Source organism: Poecilia reticulata, chromosome 7 (genome assembly GCF_904066995.2).
Source record: "Poecilia reticulata chromosome 7, P_reticulata-male-v2, whole genome shotgun sequence".
Taxonomy (NCBI): domain Eukaryota; kingdom Metazoa; phylum Chordata; class Actinopteri; order Cyprinodontiformes; family Poeciliidae; genus Poecilia; species Poecilia reticulata.
Genome location: NC_088836.1, coordinates 28,543,018 through 28,563,660, shown reverse-complemented (window position 1 = coordinate 28,563,660; position 20,643 = coordinate 28,543,018). Strand labels below are relative to the sequence as shown.

General features: G+C 39.6%; 1 protein-coding gene and 1 non-coding gene across 2 annotated transcripts; one reads left to right on the top strand and one right to left on the bottom strand.

The window, feature by feature from the left end:
• Positions 1-6,060: 6,060 nt before the first annotated feature.
• On the top strand, positions 6,061-8,207 carry fam43b (family with sequence similarity 43 member B). The gene has a single exon (XM_008414516.3). The coding sequence runs from the start codon at positions 6,253-6,255 to the stop codon at positions 7,240-7,242; it is 990 nt and encodes a 329-aa protein (XP_008412738.1). The 5' UTR covers positions 6,061-6,252; the 3' UTR covers positions 7,243-8,207.
• A 12,122-nt stretch (positions 8,208-20,329) lies between these two features.
• Positions 20,330-20,403, bottom strand: trnai-aau (transfer RNA isoleucine (anticodon AAU)). The gene has a single exon. It is a non-coding gene; the product is annotated as a tRNA-Ile (tRNA).
• Between the last annotated feature and the right edge of the window lie 240 nt (positions 20,404-20,643).

Here is a 20,643-nt window from a genome sequence, read left to right as displayed (position 1 = left end):
ACTGAATTATTTCTAATTCCAGATGGGTGCATAATTTAGATCCAGATAAACTGCTGCTAATTAACATGCATCACTTTATCTGGGGTAATGGACTTATTTGTTCCCTGTCCTGCACATTTACTGCAGCACGGCGTTTTCCCAACTGTATAAAACAGGAGTAGAGAAGGGGGAAGTTGACCTGCAGGTCTTCTGTGACTATTCGGCTCTCCTGATTAAGGACGGGAACGAAGCTTGTGTGTATAATGTTCGTCCCCCTCCCTGGTGATTAAACTATGATTCACTTCATCTGCATTTCCTTCCCAGCTTCTACAGTACAGTATTGGATTCTATAGTAGATGGACTTCGATAAAATTGATTTTCATCTTCTTGAAGTTCATAGTTATTCTTTTTGTAAACAAAGAAAAATTCTACTCTCCGTATATTGCTATGAAACATTCCCATCAGTTTCAGCAATGTCACTTTTGATCTGATGTGGGTGCTGCTGTCGATGGCACAAATCTGATCTATGACGTGCACAGTAGCCCTCTCTGTCATCGTTTGTTCTCTGAGCCGGGCTTCTCCACTGCTGCCCTCACATAGGACCATAAATCAACCATCTGGGAGACGGGGCCCCTCTCTGCCAGGCCCTTCTCATTGATTACTCTGTGCTGGGTAAGTGTAGCGTGATGAGGAGAGAGCCCAATTCAATTAGGTCTCCTTCTAGACAGAAATATGTAGCGTATGTTGCCCCGGATAAAAACAATCCCTCCGAGCTCAATGTGAAGGAACTACGGATAAGGAGGAAGAATTAGGGGAGGATGACACAGAGATAAAGTAATTGGTTTACACAAGCACCTCGGGCAGCTTCTGGAGGGTGAGAACCGATGTGCGTTTTCAGGAAATTAAAGGTAAAGTAAAGGCTGCACAGAGGACACAGCAGAATCTACAATTTAATAATCGGCTGTTTTAATGTAATTATCTGGAAATATGACAGAATGAATCTTTTGCCTCTTCAGGAATAAGTTTTGCTGTTGATTCTGGTTAGACTCTCATTTATGTACATTTAGGGTTGTATTGTACAACACTTTGACTAAACCTGTTCTTAATAAGGTACGGTCATCATGTTTGTGAAATATCTCTAATTAGCTGCACCGACATTAATTCTGGTGCATTCTTGTCTCTCTAAGGATGACAAACTATATGTGCTCTGATGTTTTCATAGTATTAATAACTCAGGGGTTGTGGAGAACAGAAAACTGCAGCTTGCATCCCAATTCCTACTTTCACACTTGCTTTCCATAGCACTTGAATAAGCTAAAAGAGCAGCAGAATGCAAAAGTAAGCATGCTGCTCTGGAGAGAGTGCAGACAAATGATATTCGACTTCTGAAGCAGCACTAAAACTATCACTGGAGACGGAGGTAACTGACTCCGTCTGCATTTGGTACTGTCTCTTTGTGAGCATAAAAACCGTCTCTGAGGGCTTTTTTTGAATTTCATTTTAGTTTGGATCTCTGCCTGACTTGTGGATTTAACTTCACTCACCTCTGGTCTTTAGAGCAGGGATGGTTTGAAACAGAAAAACATTTTATTTCATAAATAAAAAGTGAGCTTTTTTTTTCTTTCCTTCATCCTTTTTCTATTTTAGCTCCAAACCATCCCAACATATCCAGACATTGATTATTAAACAAGGCATGTGTGCATGGAATCTTAGCTATTTTATGCTTCCCAGGATCGTTTTCTTTCCCCATGAACATTTTGGGCAAGCCAATGAGAGTTTAGCATTTACATCACAATGCAGGACATTTTAAAGTTATCACCTTGGAGACAAGATGACTGCCATATTCAGAACCAAAATAACAAAAGCAACCAAAGTCAACAGAATCATAAAATACTGTTATTATAATGTCGGGCTAAAGAGCCACAATGGAAGATCTATTCAAAGTAAAAGAAAGTCAGATTTATGTCGTCTGTTACAAAACACCAACCCAATGTGAAAACAGAAGATTTACTGACTGGTTTTGTGCTATATTTCTGTACATTTGAGTGATTTGTCTTTCCGTTTCATCAATATTAAGGAATTATTTAACTGAAACAAGTTCCTGTACCTTTACTTTAAGTGAGTTTTGTCATATTTCAAATGTACTATCACCTTCAAATGTTATTTGATCTTCTGATCTAAGGGATGATGTTGCTTCATCTAAAACTGGAGAAACCATTTAATTTCACTCAGTGTTGCCGTTATTTAGTATATTTTACACACAGTGACTGCATTCAAATGTTCCCTTCTGGGAAACAGAAGGGAATTATCCAGATTTACGATGTCATCTTTCAGCCAAGAAAAGTAAAAGCCAAACAACCCAAGAAAAGTAAAAGCCAAACAACAGTAGTAGCAGCATAAACAGAAAGCAGTGACAGACCTACACTCTGCTGTGGTTAAAACAATATGAAAGAAGAAAATAATCCAACAATTCACCCTGAATACTCACTCAAAATGTTTATATTAATTACCTTCATTGTATCATATCCGGGCTGCACAGTGGTGCAGTTGGTAGAGCTGTTGCCTTGCAGCAAGAAGATTCTGGGTTTGATTCCCGGCCCCGGTCTTTCTGCATGGAGTTTGCATGTTCTCCCTGTGCATGCGTGGGTTTTCTCCGGGTACTCCGGTTTCCTCCCACAGTCCAAAAACATGACTGTCAGGTTAATTGGCCTCTCCAAATTGCCCCTAGGTGTGAGTGTGTGTGTGCATGGTTGTGTGTCCTGTGTGTCTCTGTGTTGCCCTGCGACAGACTGGTGACCTGTCCAGGGTGACCCCGCCTCTCGCCCGGCACACTAGCTGGAGATGGGCACCAGCAACCCTCCCGACCCCACTAAGGGACAAGAGTGCAAGAAAATGGATGGATGTATAATATCCATAAATTAGGTCTAAAAAGAACTTATACTTGCATAAGTTCTTTTTAGAAAATAAGTTCATGCCATAGACACTGAAAACAGAGCTTACTTGACATTGTCCTCGAAGCAGATTTCTTTTTTCTTTTTAAGAATTCACAGCTCACATCAGGGTTAGAGAGAGAGAAAATACTTTTGTAGTGTAGAGCTATTTCATTTTTCTCTCAGCAGAGACCTTGATACTAAGTCTGTGCTGCCTGGCACAACTTGCTGGCATCAGTGTGCTCCTCCTGGATTTGCAAAACAAATAACTAACAACCTCCCTCTGGCAAAGTACTTCAGTGATCAATAAGTCTCAGGTGATCAGTTATTCAGGAGCTGTGGGAAAAATATTAGTGTGTTTTAAAAGGATTACATGCTGGATTTGCATCAATCAAACAAGGAAAACTAAAGAGAATGCTGAATCTAAAACAGCTTAAATGAAACATGGAATCTAAGCAAAAAAAAAAAAAGGGGAATAATTTTGAACCTAGAAAACTTTAAAGTTTGGAGAGATTCTCTAAAACACGAGCAGCAAAATTGTCCCTCCAAATGAACATTATTTAACACATTAGAAGGTTTTCATGTTTGTGGACTTCATGAACAAAAACATATACTGGCTATGCAGTATAAGTAATAAGAATTAAGTTGATGTTGCAAATCTTTTTTTTTAAATTATTTTTTTGCTGTATTTCACAGGTAAACTCAGAATCTCCTCCTTTGGACGTCACTTGAGTGAGACGGAGCACAGGCACAAGGGGAGGGATGCAGCAGACGACATATTCATCTGCTGCCTGAGACATATTCGTCTCAGGTCAGTGAGATGCTTCATTGCAGCTGAATGGCTAGATATTGTTTTTAAAGGAAATTACTAATTTTTCTGATGATACTAAGTAAAATGTTATTTTTTCTGGAAAAATATCTCATTAACATCTTGGTCAAGACATGATGGATGGATGTTTCAAAGTGTAAGTCAAAGCATTTTCACATTTACAGTTTCACAAAAAAGCATCAGGCCTAAACTGTGCAGCCTTAAGAAAACCATTAAGCAAAAAAATTAATTGAAACACTATGCAAAGTTTCCATTTACAATTTCCTCAGTGCAACATTTCTGAGTGGGCTCACTCTTTTGTTTTTCAATCTGTGTTACTTTCGGATCCAGCATCTAATCAAGCCAGGGGTTGGATGCATCTGTCTTTTTCACAGTTTCAATTTTCCAGGGAGCACAAATGTTGGCCTCCGGTGTAATAGAAAAATCTCACGTGGTCCGAGTGAAGATTGGCAGACACAACCTATTTTTCTCTGTCAAAGGCTTTACAAAACTGCTTTGCAACTGGAGTGACTCATCATTCAGGGTCCTGCTATTCAGCAGTGATGATTCATCCAACTTTACAGATGAACATCAATCTGTTGTAAAGGTTTTCAGCAGAAAAAGGTAAATGAAGTGAGACACGGTCTAGGCTTCTCCAGTGTAACTTATTTTTTCATTTGATAAATTTGATGAACCATTAAGCTTTAATAATATTTCAACACTAGGACTGGGTGTACAGAAGTTGAAGAAAGTAATAACTTTAATGATTCTTGTTGTGAGCCACTTTATTGGTGTGTCGGTAGAAACAAATCCAATAAGCAATAATGGGAGGTAGTATCCAATATTCTGAGTTAATATTTCAAACTAAACAGCTGCTTACGGCCATTACGCCAACGCACCAACAAGAGTTTTAGTAATCACAGAAATTGTGTTTAATGTTGTACAATTAGGAAGTTATTGTCATCTAAAAGACAAAAAAATGTTTTTTTGATTATTTTTAATATTTAAGCAACAAAAGTCCTGCTTAGGGCTTACAACCTTCCCAATTTTATTTTTATGTTTTTCCTTTTTCTTCCAATAAATATGTACATTCTTAAACAAAAACTTCACACAAACTCTGCTTTATAGATTTTATGCTACATTATTGTTACCTTGCAAAGTTTCCCAGGCTGGTGAAATCTGTTTAGATGCCAGAAAAAAGATTTTCTTGCTGAAATTCTTCCAGAAATTTCAGAACACTATTGAAAAAACTTCTGAGGTCAAATCAGTAACCAGAAAGAGACACAAGTAAAAAGCAAATCACTGTGAAGAAAACTTAAACGGCAGAGAAGAATGGAAAAAACAATGACAACGTTTAGTGACAATATTTCCACTTTTTTATTAGAGTTTCAGGCAGTGACCTCCACAACACATAATGCACGTGTTGTGTGTGTTATGTGCAATTTCTGAACTTCTTAGCATGAAGTAATGGGACTTTCCAGTTCAAATCTCCTCCACAACAGCAGGTCAAACATATAACAATAATAATACGACTCTAGTAGTGGCTGTGAAACCAGGTTGACCTACTGCTGCTGCTGGTGTAGCTGTTCAGATTCTGTATTGAAGGTGCAAAGTGGCTGCAACCAAAAAGAAGTATCAGCTATTCTTTGGCTCAGAAAAATATGAACTATAACTGTTAGCATCTAAACACTGATGCTATAATTTAGTAATTATATTGCTGAGTCACATTTTTAATACTGACATTAATTCATATGTTACATTATTGCTTGTTCTCCATATGCGTTATCACTTTCCATTTCGCTGGACATGTTTTATACTTGTTTTATAATGGTTTTGTTAGATGAATTTTGCAGATCTAATCCATCACAGACAATATAATGTAAAAGAAGTTTTGCTGAGTTGGTTGGTGGTCCGCTTGACTGGGAGCAGGAGCCCCAAATCAAATTCTGCTGAGGGACCCAAGAAACTTTTTAACAGGCTTTGGCTTAAATGATCGAATGAGCCGACGCTTCTGGCTCTGCATCTAATGTTTTGGACTTTCCTTTACACTAATGCTGCTGATACAAAAAGATGTATAAGTAAGTAATTGTGAAATAACACAATGACAAAGCAACATAAAACTTTCTTCACCAGTCTTGCATCTCTCTGTCTTGTATTTGTAAAAATCTTAGTGATGCCTCAATTTGGAACTGAGAAGATAAAAAGCGCTTTGGTAGGAAGGCGTATGGAAGCAAAACAATGAAGCATGGAGAGGGAGATGATGTCGGGAGCTGGTGTAAGACTCCTGCGCTGGTCAGCTCTGCATGATGCAGACTAAAGAGGAGAGAGAGGAGGAGGAGAGAAAGGAGGAGCGAGAACAGGAACAGACTGCCTGAGCTGCACAGCGCTCAGTCTCTTCTCTGAGCTTCGCAGAGCTGCTTGTCTTTGCGCTTTTTTTACTCTTTCACCCACAACGCTGTTCAAACATTATTTTTTTTGCCTGAACTGACTAGATTTAAAGAAGCAGGCAGAGGGTGTTACTTTTCCTTCTGCACCATGTTACCCTGGAGAAGGAATAAGTTTGTTTTGGTGGAGGATGATGCCAAGACTAAGCCCAAGAGTCTGGGGACGGGGCTGACCTACCACTCCATCCTCTCCTCTCTGCTGCGCTCATGTCCAGACTTGCTCCCTGACTCCCCCTTTGACTGGGTGGGCAGCATCTTTCACACCAAACGGCAGAAGGTGGAACTCAACAAAGAGGAGCCCGTTTACAACGTGCGTTACCTTGGGAGTGTGGTTACCATCACGGCAAAGGGAGACGGCTGCACCCAGGAGGCGGTGGCCAAGATCTGGGCAAGGAGCAACTATGGGGAGCAGAGTGTCAAGATGAGGTTGACGGTGGGGTCACAGGGCATAAGAATGAGTGCTGACAAATCTGGGAAGAAGAAACCCATCCATCTGTACTCTCTGAACAGAATCACCTACTGCGCAGCCGACCCATGCAGGCCCAAAATCCTGGCTTGGATCTACAGGCACCAGGTGAAGAACATGGCGGTGGTGCTCCGGTGTCACGCCGTGCTGGTCAGCAAGTCGGAGAAAGCCCACGCTATCGCCCTGAGCCTCTACCAGAACGCCACCTCGGCTTTCAGCGAGTTCAAGCGGCTGAAGCGTCAGAGCGATTTCCGGCACCGCCAGCAGCAGCTGTTGGGTGAGGAAGCGGTGCCCCTGATGCCACTTAGGAGGCTGCTGAATGGGCAGTGCCACTACAGACCGCCTGCTGAAAACCCGGGCACCACCACCCGCCTCTGCTCCATCACAGAGGAAGAAGAAGAGGAAGAAGAAGAGGAGGAACAAGACAACAGAAATAAAAACAACGAAGAGAAAGAGGCAAAGAAGAAGCAGAAGGTCCTGACAACAAACACAGACCCGACTCAGTTGCTATCAGAGCTGGACATTGGGGACATCGCCCGGCTGGAGCAGTGCCAAATCAACTTTATCAGCGACAGCAACAACAACACGTTTACATTCATAACCTCTCTAGTGTGACTGTGATGTAGTTTGCGGAAAGCAGCTCTCCAACTCAGTAAGACATTCCTCTCTTTGCCCTCCACCGGCGCCCCACTCAGGCTCCCTCCATCCACGTCCGTGCAACGTGAAAGTGTCTTTACCAGAAACTTCTCCCACTGTCGGGTGGAGGCGACGGTGCGATCCTTCAGTGGGAGCGATTTTTCTTCCTCCCAGATGGCACCGAGGTTTGGCTGTAGCAGTTTAGGGAACTGCTTGTTTACACTTGAGGGCTAACGCACAGACCGACGACAGCACAATGACGAACGAGGACAGTTGTTCACAAGAGCACCAACGATGCTGAGATAGCTGAACGTGGGTCTCATATCGAGGAGAATTTTCTTTTTACTTTTATGTGAGGAAAATTAAAGCCGCGTTTACCAGCAGGGACTTGTAATAGTTTTTTCAGGGAGGTTTCTTTGTAAATTTGTACATTTTTCTATTTCTGACTAAAGTATTTGTTATGCTTTTACAAATGGTCAAGGACGATTAACAAACAAGGCTATAATTCAGGAGGGAAGCCATTGAGTTGAAATCTATATTCCTGCCGTTTGTTACCATGCATGGACAAGCTTCCCATCCTCCGTTTTTCGTCTCTGATCCTTTAGCTCTTAAAAATCAACACTGTGATTAAAATTGTATGACCAAGGGAACATCCAGAAATATTCATGCGCCACTTTACTGTTTATGCCTTGTATTGTCAACATACCAGTATATCAGTGTTTTTCTGTGACATGCCTTCACGTTTTTTGAGTTTTACAATTGCGTTTGTTTTTCCACCAGCCCTTGCAAAAACGGACACAGACCCTCGGCGCTTCACTCAATCTGTTTTCAAAGATTAGCTTTCTTAACTGTGCTCCGTGTGTGCTACTGTCTCTAGATGCTTTGTAATAAATATAAGATGAAGCTATTTATTTTCCAAATGCGCTGAATAAAAGTTGCGCTCACTTGGGTTTCTTTCTTGAATTCTCAGAGGGAAAGTATTTCTAGATTCCATCAATGAGATTATTCAGATGAAAGCAGCAGCTCTGCGTTGTTCTGCTGTGCATTTGCATGTTTGTGATGTTAAATGGCCTACCAGCCCTTCAGTGGCACCAGGACCACCCCTGTATTTATGCATGAATTTAAGATAGGAGAGGATAATGAGCAATGAGTTGAAACCTTAATTACAAACCCATCTAAAATTAATCTGAGTATAGCTTCCTGTAAAAAAACAAAACAACTGAAAACATTGAGTAAAAGTACCATCAGGTTTTCATACAAGCATTTTCAGCAAAACATTGTTTAAAAATTTTAAGGCAATATTTACAACATTGTTGCTCCTGTAATAATATTGATTACTAGAGATATATCAATGTACTCTGATATTTATCTAGCCATTTAATGTACTCAGAACAACAAATAAAAAAAATATATATATGCTTTTTTCAAATAAAGATATTTAGCAAAATCACGAATTTTATTTCACACAGGGTCAAGTAAAGACTGTTTTTAAAAGATGTAAATATATGAAATAAACACTAACTGAATTTGGAGGAAGCACTTACATACTTATTGTGTAATCAGATGTCTAATTAGCCAGGCTAGGTTAGCTAGCCTGACCTCTACTTATCAAATGTACTGTTATTGACAGCTTTACTTACAAAAGAGAAATCCCTCAATAGGAGTAATGGGTGCCGTCTTTGAGTTTCAAGCCCAAAGCGCTCTGAGAAATGAGAGTGACCTGTCTGGTAGTGCACAAAAACAGGGGAGGGAGGGGCAACTGCTCTGAAAATCTCTGGAACGTTCTCTAGCATTTTATGAAATAAATGTACTCCATAGTACGGAGGGCTAAGAAGGGACAAAATTAAATAAATAAATACATCAGTAAATAATTTATTTGACAGTTAATTAATTAAATAGGTCAATACAACAATGCAGACAATTAAATAAATGTATATTTTAGTTATTCCATGGTTCCTGTTCCTGCAGCGTCACCATGAAATAATTCAAAGTCATGGGGTGGGGTAATCATCCATCCATCCATTTTCTTTACACCCTTGTCCCTTAATGGGGTCGGGAGGGTTGCTGGTGCCAATCTCCAGCTAACGTTCCGGGCGAGAGGCGGGGTTCACCCTGGACAGGTCACCAGTCTGTCAAGGGGAACAAAGAGACACACAGGACAAACAACCATGCACACACACACTCACACCTAGGGGCAATTTAGACAGGCCAATTAACCTGACAATCATGTTTTTGGACTGTGGGAGGAAACCGGAGTACCCGGAGAAAACCCACGCATGCACAGGGAGAACATGCAAACTCCATGCAGAAAGACCGGGAATCGAACCTAGAACCTTCTTGCTGCAAGGCAACAGCTCTACCAACTGCACCACTGTGCAGCCCTGGGGTAATCAACAGTTTCTTTAATTATGTATTTATTTAATTTTGCCCTTTTCAATCCTCCATGTCAAGGACAGGCCTGACAGAAAATGTTAATGGTTCTGAAATCATAACATTTTAAAACCCTGCCATACCTTCCATGACTTACTGAAACACAACAGCTACAGAAGCATTCTGATTATTTACCATGAGACTTAAAATTCAGTGCTTTTATTTTTCATTATTTATCCTTAAAATAACTCCAATTTGACTGAAGTCTCCCTTTGATTGAGTAAAGAATACAAAATAAGCTTGGCAGCATTAAACATCATGAAACACAAGAGTTAAAACATGTTGTGAAGAGTTAAGAGAGAAGTGATGTTGTGATGACTTCCTGAAAGATGAGGATCAGAAAGAGCAAGAGCTTTTGAGGAGTTTAATTACAAATTCAGATTTCTTTTATCAAATATTTTCATAACTAAATATAACAAATGTGACATGATTTTGCCATAAAATGCCAGTCCACGCCTGTAAAATATGTAATACTGCCCCTTTAATATCACTGTAAATACCCCAAAATGTCTGTCTGTATTGATTCTTCTTATCCATCCTGACTGAGCTACAGAGAACCTGCACAGAAGAAAGGCAGGAAATCTTTGAAAATTATGTTTGTTGAAACCTCAGGTTTGTGTCAAAGGTTTGTCAACTACCGTGTTTCCCCGATAGTAAGACACCCCCGATTTTAAGACGTATCTGGGGTTTCAGGGGGGTTGGCTAATATAAGCCGTACCCCGATATGTCTTACTTTCGGGGAAACACGGGGGTATTGCCGCCTCCCTCTCATCTAGCTGCGCACCGCCTCCTGCCCACGTCCGCACCGTCCCCCTCTCCATACGTCACCGTGCCGTCCCCTGCACTTCCTTTTATAAAACTGTTTTGTGGTGAATACAATACTGTTCAGGTTGTTAATAAACATAAATTTTATGGTTAAAACAAAAAATTCGACAATTTTTTTCCAATATAAGACATACCCCGAAAGTAAGACATAGTGGGGCTTTTGGGGATGAAAAGAAAGTAAGACACTGTCTTACTTTCGGGGAAACACGGTAAATATGAAGTCAAGGCCCCCACTTGGTCACCCCTTACAAATCTTTCTGCAGCCACACCCACTTGACATCTAACATTATTACTTTAAATATTTCTGCTCCCATGAGCTTTAAAAAGTCAGTTTTTTTGCCTCTAGAAAAAGAGATGTTGGTGCCGAGCTGCCAGTCACTTTCAATCCATGTTAATGTCACTTGATAAATTTCTGTAGGCCTTGTGCTTGCTTTCTATTGCTTAGCTGTGAAGGCAGCAATTAATCAGTGCACTGAAATGTTCGGGGAATGAACATAAAGCACCTGCCTCAGCAGGACGGTTGTCAACCTCTGCGACTGCGCCAAGTGATCCAAAACGGGGACAAAAGGAGCTTCAGTCACCCCCAACCTTTTTTATTTCCAACGTCATCCATTTTAATGAAGAGGGTCTTTAAGCTGACTTACAGAAATAAAGATGAAATCCGTGCAGTGTATATATGCAAGGTGGATTTGTGCTGTGGTGTTTTGCCCCTGAGGAGTTTATTAGCATCAGCAGGAATAAATGAATATTTCATGTCCCATATTTCAACATATCAGCACATATTGCACGGCAGTAAATATCTAAATTCCCTGAAGTTATTTCAGTCCAATCCAATTTATTTATAAAGCGCTTTTAGAAACAACAAATGATTGACCAAAGCATTATAGTGAATAAAGTCTAAACAGATGTTAAACAGACAACTCTACAAATTTGGTAGAACAATGTGTTGAATATCAGGGACAAAGTCTTCAGAAAATAATTTAAATGAATTTGTATTACTATTAATACAAATTCATCATTTTCAAATTTTGAAAATGATGATCAAATAAAACCACAAATTTTAATTGAGGAAAATTTATGGTAAACAATTTTCCTCAATAATTTACCACAAATCTGACCCATCACTTTAACATTTTGCATATTTTCTTCTTTTCTGACCAATCACTGCAATTCTTTGACCAATCCTCTTTGTCCTCTTCTAATTCAACTTCCTGTTTAACATTTATTTCCACTTCCTGTCGTCTTCGTCTTTCCCGCCTGTACCAACATCTGATTGTTGATCACATGACTCATATACAGTAATAAGTGCAAAAATAAAGTCAGAATAAAGCTAAATCTGAGAAGTTGTGCTCATTGTTGCCTTCCATATTTGAAAGAAATCTTTATTTTCTCAACAAGAGTCAGGGAGGAGACATTAGACCACAGACAAGAAGCAGGACGACTTTTAAGATAAGGAGGGATTATAATTCAATGTGAGGATATAAAGAGGGAAAGGAAAAGTTATGTGCAACATTGTCAACATTTTTGTAAGACCAGGTTTTGGCAAAAATGAAGCTAAAAAAATTGCAACTTTGATTGTGACTTTTTGAAAAAGGTGCCACATATTCAGTAATTTTAGGCTGCAACAATCACAAAAATCATCGCAACATCCTGGAGGGACTGAACCGTACAACCATCCAACGCCAAAGGATTCATTAACCTAATAGTCATGTTTTTGGTCTGAAGTTCCCAGCATGGATTTGAACCCAGGTTGTTGAAAGGCAACAGAGTTAGCGACCACACCACCATGCAGGCCCCATTTAAAAACAAGCAAGTGTTTAGAAAGAAAAATCAATTCTTCAGCACACAGGGAGCCAGTGAAGAGCAGGTAGAACAGGAGCGATGTGTCTTTGTCTGTGTGATCGACTCAGAAGACAAAAAAATTACGTTTCATAGCAGAACATGAAACACTGTTTGATTTGACATTTCTTTTTAGGAATGCTGCTTTTGAAGAGGGATCGGTTCTGCTTTGTTGACGTGTGAACATGTTTGGTTCAGTCTGGAGAGAACAGTCTGGAGACGCATTGTTCCGAGGGAATCCTCTGAGCTGGAACTTGCCCGATCAATACTTTTTTTTCCCCTCGCAACACGCCGCTCCTGATGGAGGAATGAATCAAAAGAAACATAAAAAAGGATAGATTTCCTTCTGCCATCTACCCATCCAGAGAGAGGATAAGTAGAGAATCTGAATACTTATGCATTTTAATCTTCGCCTCTGTGATACCATCCTGCAAACATAGTGCTCTAATGGCAGAAATGTGTGCAGCCACCTGCAAATGTTATGTTAATATGGTATGGGGTGGTTTGCAGAGACGCTACAGGGATTTTATGTAAGCATAAATCAAGAAGAGGGAGCAGATGGCAGATTGAAGTTGAGTTTTATCTCTCCCATCTTCCGGGATAACAAGGGGTTCAAGCCCAGATACCCCGCATGTTAGGATTTTTCCCCATATCAGCTGCAACACAGAAACCTTATCAAACGACACAACTGCATACAGCCATACTGTGACAGTTCAAAAAGGTGCATATTTTTGTTTGTCTGGCTGCAAACATGCATCTGCTCAGCAGCCTCTACATCCTCACACAGCGTCTGTGAAGCTACACGAGGCTGTGAGTGACAGCACCACAGGTCCAATTATCCCCATCACGGAGGGAAGAAGCTAAATGTTTTCCACAGCTGCTGGCAGCAGGTAGAGCTCTGATTTGTTCCAGTTAGAATTAAGCCTGGGGGGAAAAAAAAAAGATTCTGCAAGCTGTCCAAGGAAGCACACTGAGGATCAGCGAGACAGCTCAGCAACTGGGCAGATGAAATTCTGGGTAAAAATAGAAAAGAATGTGTGCTTTCAGAGTTAATGTTGCAAACTGGAAGGGAACTTACGTTCTTTCTCTAAATATTCATACAGTTTTGTTTTTTGCCTTCTGAATGTCTAATTCTGGACCACATTCATCACAAATCGCTGCTGCAGTCCTCCGAGGCTCATGTTTACAGAGGCTCACGTTGAAGTAGAGATATAAGGACCAAAATGATATTTACTTCCACATATTTACCTGCAAACAAGTTAATCCTGAAGATACAGTAAGAGTTGCAAGTAAACAAAAAAAACTACAACCATATGTGTCGAGGTAGGTAATGAATAAGAGTGGATACACTAGGATTTGCTGTGAAGAAAAGCAAAAAAATCAGGGAACAGATTAGGAACAACTTATTATTGTAGATTAACAAACCCATTCAAAACCCAAAAACACATGGAACACAAACTGTACATAGGAAATTGGTAGCTATTTGGTGATGTTAAAGTTAAATAAAATGTTATCACTATACTCTATTAAAAGTTCTTGGTGTTTTAAGCCAAATAATATCTGTGTTAATGTATGGAGTTACCTTCGTTACTCCTTGCTGTAACATTTAGTCCTCTCTATCTCTAGTACTGCCAAGAATGGAGGCAAACCATGAAATGAAATCTGTCTTGTCTACTGTTGCCCCCCGTTCTTGAGGAAAGCAGATTACATGCAATCCGCTGGCTTTCTTAGATTTACATTTTTTTTTACTGCTTTGCAATTAAGTGAGCCAAACTGTTATGTTTTGAGGCATTTTCCTGACCCACATGTGGAATTATGTACAAGACGCAGAATGTGAAATGGAAAGATTTATTTACAGTATTTGCAAGGAAGTAAAAAAACGATCAAGAAGGACTTTTCAGGGTCTGTGATTCTGCAGCATCTAGAAGAGAACGGGGGGTAAGACTGGGCGAGGAGTATGGATGATGAATGATTGAACACAGATTGAAAATGTGATGGCTTACAGGTGGATTGACAGTGTGGAGGGAGGAGTGAGGATCCTCATGGTGGGATGTGCATGGTAGTCTGAAGGGTTTTGTCCGGAGGTGATTTTGTTGAAGGCTGAGTGATGCAGGATATGAACACGCAGAGGGCTGGAGAGCAGGCAGGCGGATAATGACTAGGATGATCTGTCACAAGGAGTTTTGTTGAGGGAGTCCAGGGTTTGAGTGGCACTTTGAACTTCAGGGTACACAACACATAGGATAATCTGGAGCAGAGGTAATACAATTATGTTTTCTGAATATTAAGATTCAGTAAAGCTACCTTCGGGGCTGCACAGTGGCGCAGTTGGTAGAACTGTTGCCTTGCAGCAAGAAGGTTCTGGGTTCGATTCCCGGCCCCGGTCTTTCTGCATGGAGTTTGCACGTTCTCCCTGTGCATGCGTGGGTTTTCTCTGTGTACCCCGGTTTCCTCCCACAGTCCAAAAACATGACTGTCAGGTTAATTGGCCTTTACAAATTGCCCCTAGGTGTGAGTGTGTGTGTGCATGGTTGTTTGTCCTGTGTGTCTCTGTTTTGCCCTGCGACATACTGGCGACCTGTCCAGGGTGAACCCCGCCTCTCGCCCGGTACGCTAGCTAGAGATGGGCACCAGCAACCCTCCCAACCCCACTGAGGGACAAGGGTGTAAGAAAATGGATGGATGGATGGATGGATGGATGGATAGATGGATGGATAAAGCTACCTTCACACAGGCAAATGCAACCCAATAACGTTCCTTTCATCCCAAAAAAATATTCTGATTCGAGCCACTTTCATTTGTGGTACTAAATCAAAAAAGTATCTGATGGTTTTCAAAGCGTCTTGATTCTGAACGGTCATCATGTTGCATTTAATCTGACATTTATGTCATTGACGTGAGACATGCGTCATAATAATATTATATATCAACAGCAAACTTCCTTTTTTTATCAGTTTAGAAGATAACCAGCATTGCTTGTGGGAAGACAGTCTCCAATACATCCTTGCTTGTTATACTATACAGTCTGAGAGAAGGGCCTGGAGTTCAGCTTGGAACTTCAAATAATCAGAGTATCAAAGCAAGCAGGGATCTTCTTCTATCTCATGCATATCTTATAGTTTCCTTAAAGAAAAATGTTACAAATTACATTTTGAGTTTTTCTCAGCATCACTGTGAAAATCTAACTGATGCAAACCAAAGTCAAACACTCGAACTGTAAGCTGTATGTTTGGGATTCTTCTACTTTGAATTACATCACACAGCTTATCAACACCGACATAAAGAAATGGCAGCTCAATGATTTGATGTCAAACAAGTTTCACTCTGTGCCACAACATACAACTACACACCATTTATCTAGTGAGAATAGGGACAGAGTTAATTTAATAAAATGTTTATTATCTTGCTAAAAACAGCACAGTTAGCAATGCATGAAATTAAGCAAAAACTTTGAGATTTAAAATCAAGCCTTAGGTCGTGTGTGTGACTTTTGCATTATGTTTCTACTGACAAAGGTAAATTATCACTCTGCTGCGTCTATGCTCACAGGAGGAGTGCATTGTTTTTTTGAAGCTGTTCAAGTGTTGCTGATAAATTCATGATGATAAAACTGCAGTGTAGAACAGCTTTACTGCTCATCTCCACACTCCTTTCTGCTGCGGATTTTACTGAAAAGGAAGCACACAAAACATCCACTGCTGTTTGAAACACAGGATGTACCCTCAAATCTGCCCAAATGACCCTTTACGAGATGAGAACATTTTCTTTTCCTCATCACTTTACACAAAGCAAAACCAAAAAGGGGAAATATAATGACCCCATCAAACACTTCCTGAGATTTTCTGTCACAGGCGACACAATGAGAGACAACCAACCACTCGCTCCTTGACGTCACGGTGGGGCCATTAGCCACATTAATAACCAGGACCATAGGTTGAGGTTTGTGTCTTTCGAGGGACTCAATTGAAGACACTGCTGATTACGTCCTTCTGGTGTCTTTGTTTTTTTTTGCAGCTGTGGTGAATGCATGTGTCGCCTGCATTGTTGATTCCAATCGCACAAACCAGTTCCATCAATCCCGCCTGACACCTTGGTTGTGTGTGCTGACTGAAGTAATTATATTCTGACGTCAAGAGCCCAGAGCTAAATGTCAAGAGTAAAATACATAGGGCCAATAAATAAGCTCATGTCAAAGGGCAGGCTGGCAGATAAGATTGATATGGGTGTAATTTAAAGCTTGCATTGTGAAGAAGAGACTTCCACATGAGAACCTAACTATTTACAACAAAAGTATTTTTTATTGTTTTTGGTGTTAATTTATTTTTGGCAGAAAAGACCATTTCACCACACCTGCTACTGGTTTGTGACATGCGTCTTTGTCGTGCTAACGAAGGGAGCAAGATGGACAAAAAAATCCCCACACAATCCAATTACATATATATCATGTCATGTGAATTTTTTAAATGTAGTGAAAAAGTAAAAGCTAATTAGGCGTGTTTTTGTCTACTGGTTTGGAGTGAATCAAAAGCCCTCCCTCATAAAGACTCATAACTACTACAGCTGAATACCAAATAACTAATTAGAAGACAACCACATCAATGCTGCAACTAACATTTACTCAGTGAAGATGATTAATCAAACTGAAATGTTATCATATTGTGCAAAGAGCAAAAAAGAAAGAAGGTGGAAATCTCTGAAGGAAGGATAAACCGATATGGGGAAGTTGTCTAAACCAAAGAGAATATTTCTGGCCGGGAATGGAGTTAAAGATTTTCCTGATACAGATGAATACCTCAGATAATTGCAAGTTTTTCTTACAACATTTACAGTGATGCATCAGCAGATACTCTTGCGATCGGCTCCTGACCAGGAACTTGAAGCAAAATGTTTGGAATAATTAGTTTGAGTCATTGCATTGTCTTTTGTTCTGTTACCAAAACTTTGAAAGACAAAACTATTGATTAAAAAATGCCATCAGAAATCTCAAGTAAGGAAAAAGAGACACTGATGAGAATTTTTAAAAACACGTTTCGGGCTTCCGCTTTGAATGTAGCAGACAAGAGTTGCACCCGTCTTATCTTCTAACTCTCAGCGGGAAAATGTCAACACGTTTCTTCCGGAAACGCAATCCGTGAGAGATTGTGTCTCCCCTTTAGCTTTTCCAGCGTCAGATTAATAACATTCACCAGGTAGCATTAAACATTATCTACTCCCCCACATGTCTGCGTTTCCGTCTATTTGAAGCCACAGATACAGATGTCATTTACCTTCCTGCGGCAGCCGTTCTTTATATTTAGCTCTTACAAAACAACGTGGAGCAAAAAGAAAGTAATGGGCTAAATTATCATCACACAGTGCTCGCAGGAACAGCGGAGGAGTGCTTGACATTGAACCCGTGGCTCTATGGGTTCAGTTTGATGTTCTGTTTTTAGCTCAGCGAAAGGTATGACTAATATGATGACCAAACGGAAGCACTTTGAAAGGAAGTTTTGCAGAAAAGAAGAAAACAAGGCTCAACAAGGAAGGAAAGAAATAGTCCTATTTACCCCCGCAGCATTTCTTTGGACAGAAAGGAGGCAATCAGTCCTGCATCCGTTTGTTTCCCAGCTTCCCATTACGCAAGGAGTGCTGAAACAAGACTCGAGAGAGCAATCACTTAGGCACACAGACGCACAATCAGAAAAAAACTGGGACGAACTATACACACATATGCACATAAAAGACTGGGGGCATCTCATTTAGTGTTTTGAGAACGAAATAAGTGTTTTTTTCCCCGTCTAAAGATCTACAGAGAGTGGCAGGTGGATAAAAGGGCAGTGGAGTGGGTGGACTTGGCCAGCATGTGAGTGGGCTGGCACATGCCACAGAAAATACCTTGTGTGGACAAGAGCCAGTCACAGCCACAGTTTCTGAACAAACAAGGATGCACAAAACACAGTTTGGTCCTCTGCAGCTTCATACACACACAAATATATATATATATATATATATATAAAGTGAATCTTCAGGATTTATATCATACAGTCACAACATATTGCCCATAATTTTGAGTTTTGCATACAGCTTATGAAAAACCAAACCACATTTTTTTCGCTTAAGACCAATAAAAATAATTATTTTTTTATTGCAGAAATACTATGTCATTGCAGTTAGTCAAGGACTCAGCCATTGATCATCTTCATACGGAGAGTAAGCTGCAAAAGAAAGTCAGCTGTTCACTGAGAATATTAAAAGTACTGTAACTTTTATATACAATAAATGTAAAACATGTTTTTAGGTATTTGTTTAAAACTGTCATCGTGCCATGATCAAGCTCCAAATGCTATCATTCCTATCTGAAGAAATACACCTCTGCTGATAAAAAACAACCAATCAAAGCCATTCTTAGTGCTGTCAATCATGCCTGTATATGCGCTATTCAGTGTCGTAATGGTAGAGAAGCAACTTAGAATTACCAGAAAACTGTTTATCTGTGGCCATGTTGACGATAATGAGCATACATGACAGGCTCTGACAGAGGCACATACATCAGCATGATTGACAGTGTTAAGATCCTCCTCCTGGCTCTGACTGGTTGTTTCTAACTGAGCAATGTATTCCTGCACCGATTCCTTCACTGATATAGCACTACCAATTGTGCCACTGATTAAAAACCATAAATGAAAAAGTCCAACCACTTTTTATTTGCCATGTCTTCTGAAAAAATACATTTAAAAAGATACTAATCATAAACAAGTAAAGCAAAACTATTCCAATTAAATATTTTTTGTGGACAGAAATTTTGTACAATGTATGCTTTCTTTTATAAATCTTGAAAATGTTTGTATGCTCAGTAGAGAGCTTTTGTTTTGTCTGACCTCCACTATAATGATTGCAAAGCTTATTATCCTACAACCAATAGATGTATTCCACTGAATAAAAGATGGGACTGGCAGCCTTCTGCCTAATGAAGTCAGGCGAACAAGGAAACAAACAGTATTTCAGTCTAACAATGATGCATGTTATGGTCTGTAAACAAGGTCATAATTGGATTAGCATCCAAAAGACAGATTTTGTTTAAAACATGCACAACATGCTCTCCAACAGGATATACTTCCTGTTGGAGAGCTGCAAGCTGAGTAATCACACATTTTTACTGTTGTCTCATTTAAATTAGAATTGTTGTAAATTTTTGCTGAATGCAAACATCTATTAAAAATCATGTTAGTAAATGTTCTTTGCTCTAATACATCTGATAGCCTCTGTAAGAAGATTTCTGATGTTCTCTTGTGCAACAGACAAAATCAGTCTTGCAACCTGTATTAAAAAGGAGTTGCTGAAGGCCAAATATGTGAAGCACAAAGAGAAAAACTAATTCAAGGCACTGGGAAAAAAAACCCATCTGTCTTTAACAGAGATTTACACACTCCTCATTAGCATGAATGTCATGATAATTTGAGTGCTCCAGTGATATAGTTGAATCATTGTTGTCACAATTTCAATAACTATAAAAAACAAGAATCAGATTTATACTATCCTAACATCATACCAAATATGTGTGCGTTTTGTGATGACCTCAGCGTTATGAGCACCACACTGACCAGCTGAGCATAATGTTGATGTTAAGAAAAACTTACATGATGTTGACAAAATTTCTCATATTCTAATGTTTTTCAAAATCAATATGCATACGCTGCTATCAATTGGCCAGTATGGGGATTGAACTCATGACCTCAGTGTTATTAGCACCACGGTCTGGCCAGCTGTGCTAACAGGCCATACATAATGAGTTTTCATTGATTTAAAAAAAAAAAACTTACACGATCCTATCACAATGAAGATTTATTTTAAAGAGTTGATTTTATTTTCCAGCAATATTTTAATTTGAAGTGTTGATTTTATTTTTCAGCATATTTTTTTATTTTAAAGTGATTTTTTTTTCAGAGGCATTTTTTTATTTTGAAGTGATGATTGAAAGGTTTTAGATTTCAATTGACCAGTATGGGGATTGAATCCATGACTTTGATGTTATTAGCACCACGCTCTGACCAGCTGAGCTAACCGGCCATGCATAATGTTGTTTTCATTAATTTAAGAAAAACTTGCATGATCTTACCACAATAAAGATTGGAGAAAAGTGTTCATATTCTAATGTTTTTCAAAATCAATATGCATAATGGTTTAATTTAAAACCTTCTACTATTTTGTAGTGTTAATTGGGCAGTGTGGGGATTGAACCCATGATGGCACACAATTTTATCAATAATAACTAGAGGAACGCTTTAATGTACTGTCATTTGTCCCAAA

Bases quoted from the DNA above. Each gene is read 5' to 3' on its own strand.
- fam43b (XM_008414516.3), top strand. From the start codon at position 6,253: ATGTTACCCTGGAGAAGGAATAAGTTTGTTTTGGTGGAGGATGATGCC.